This window comes from Galeopterus variegatus, unplaced genomic scaffold (genome assembly GCF_000696425.1).
Source record: "Galeopterus variegatus unplaced genomic scaffold, G_variegatus-3.0.2 Scaffold10417, whole genome shotgun sequence".
Classification (NCBI taxonomy): domain Eukaryota; kingdom Metazoa; phylum Chordata; class Mammalia; order Dermoptera; family Cynocephalidae; genus Galeopterus; species Galeopterus variegatus.
The window spans coordinates 71,951-73,357 of NW_007736528.1; the positions used below are offsets into that span (position 1 = coordinate 71,951).

The 1,407-nt window shown below is 28.9% G+C and overlaps 1 protein-coding gene across 1 annotated transcript in view; it reads right to left on the reverse strand.

Annotated features, from left to right (window-relative positions):
• LOC103609987 (E3 ubiquitin-protein ligase FANCL-like) overlaps positions 1 to 1,407 on the reverse strand; it is an 18,064-nt gene that overhangs the window by 3,989 nt on the left and 12,668 nt on the right. Inside the window, exon 2 of the mRNA XM_008594237.1 lies at positions 216 to 274. Within this exon, the coding sequence (XP_008592459.1) occupies positions 216 to 274 (59 nt within the window). The remainder of the gene's footprint in view (positions 1 to 215; positions 275 to 1,407) is intronic.

Here is a 1,407-nt window from a genome sequence, read left to right on the forward strand (position 1 = left end):
AAAAAAAAAATGAAGAATTAATGTGTTACCATTGAAAAGTACTTCAGTACCAGGAAAAATTATTTATAAATGCCACAATAGGTTTGGAAAAATCAGAAATGCTTCTAGTTGACTAATGAGCATTTTAGGCAAAACTCTAGAAATAATCAGCATTTTTTACCAGATTAACTGCCCATCCCACCAAGATGCATGTATATAACTAAATACCGTATCACCTTGCATTCTTCAGTTGTAAATCTTCAGGCAACTGTATTCTAAGGTGGAAGTCTCTTCCCTGTGGAAAATATTGAAAAGGTTCAATCAAAATTCCATCTTTCACTTAATGCTAACAGATGTTAAACATAAAGTCATACTGAAAAGGCAGTATTTTCCTTTACTTTCTAAAAGGCATCAAATTTATCCAAATCCTCATACTTGTCAAAATACAAGCAATAAAATATTATATTTGAGGAAAAAATAACTCAAAAATGTCTGTCAGGAACTTTGTAATTACTGGAAAATCAAAACACTCAGATGGGACTTTGTTTTTAAAGAGAAAGTCACTCATAAACACAGGAAATACTATGAAATTGTTAACCCAGACATACAAAAGAAACAAATGTTATTTCTTAAAAAATAAATTTATGAAAAAGGAAATTCCTTCCAATTGCTTTGATTACCCAAGAAAAAAATCACAATGTAAAATAAGAATACATAATGCATTACGGGTTTTATGTTTTCTACTTTCCAAATTTTAACAAAATGAATATATATTTATAGGGCTAGCCAGTTAGTGCAGTCGATTAGAGCACAGCCTTATAACACTAAGTTCATAAGTTCAGATCTCCAAACGGGCCAGCCACAAAGAAAAAAAAAAGAAAGAAAGAAAACATTTATTTATACAATCTAAATATACAGACATAAGAGAAATATTTTCATAAATCAGAGTAAATTTAACACTCCCATACTAGTGGACCTTTAATAAATAAAATCAGTAACATGTAAAGTTCTTTATTTTAATCTAAATATTCACTATTGCATTCAAATATATGGAATTTTATTCAAGTCTTTCTAAGGAAAGAAAAGACTTCTGAAAAATATATTCAGTTTTACTTTCTTGAGAAAGTGAATGGGTAAGCAGTTTAAACTTTGTAATTTAAATAGGATAATACACATGAAATCTGAGCAGAAACAAGCAGAAAAAGACAAACAGAAATGTAATCTTTTACTCCAACAGTATAAAATGAAAAAGAGTAATAAAATTCTCGAAAAACAATTACCATGTGGAATTTCAGCACAGTCTCCCTCAAAGCAGTTTCAAAAACAGAGGAACACAATTAAATGTACCCCATAACCTTTACTTTCATGGTAATATTACAGTTCTGACTTTCATTACATTTAAATGTCCTTTAAAAAAATGAAAAAAAA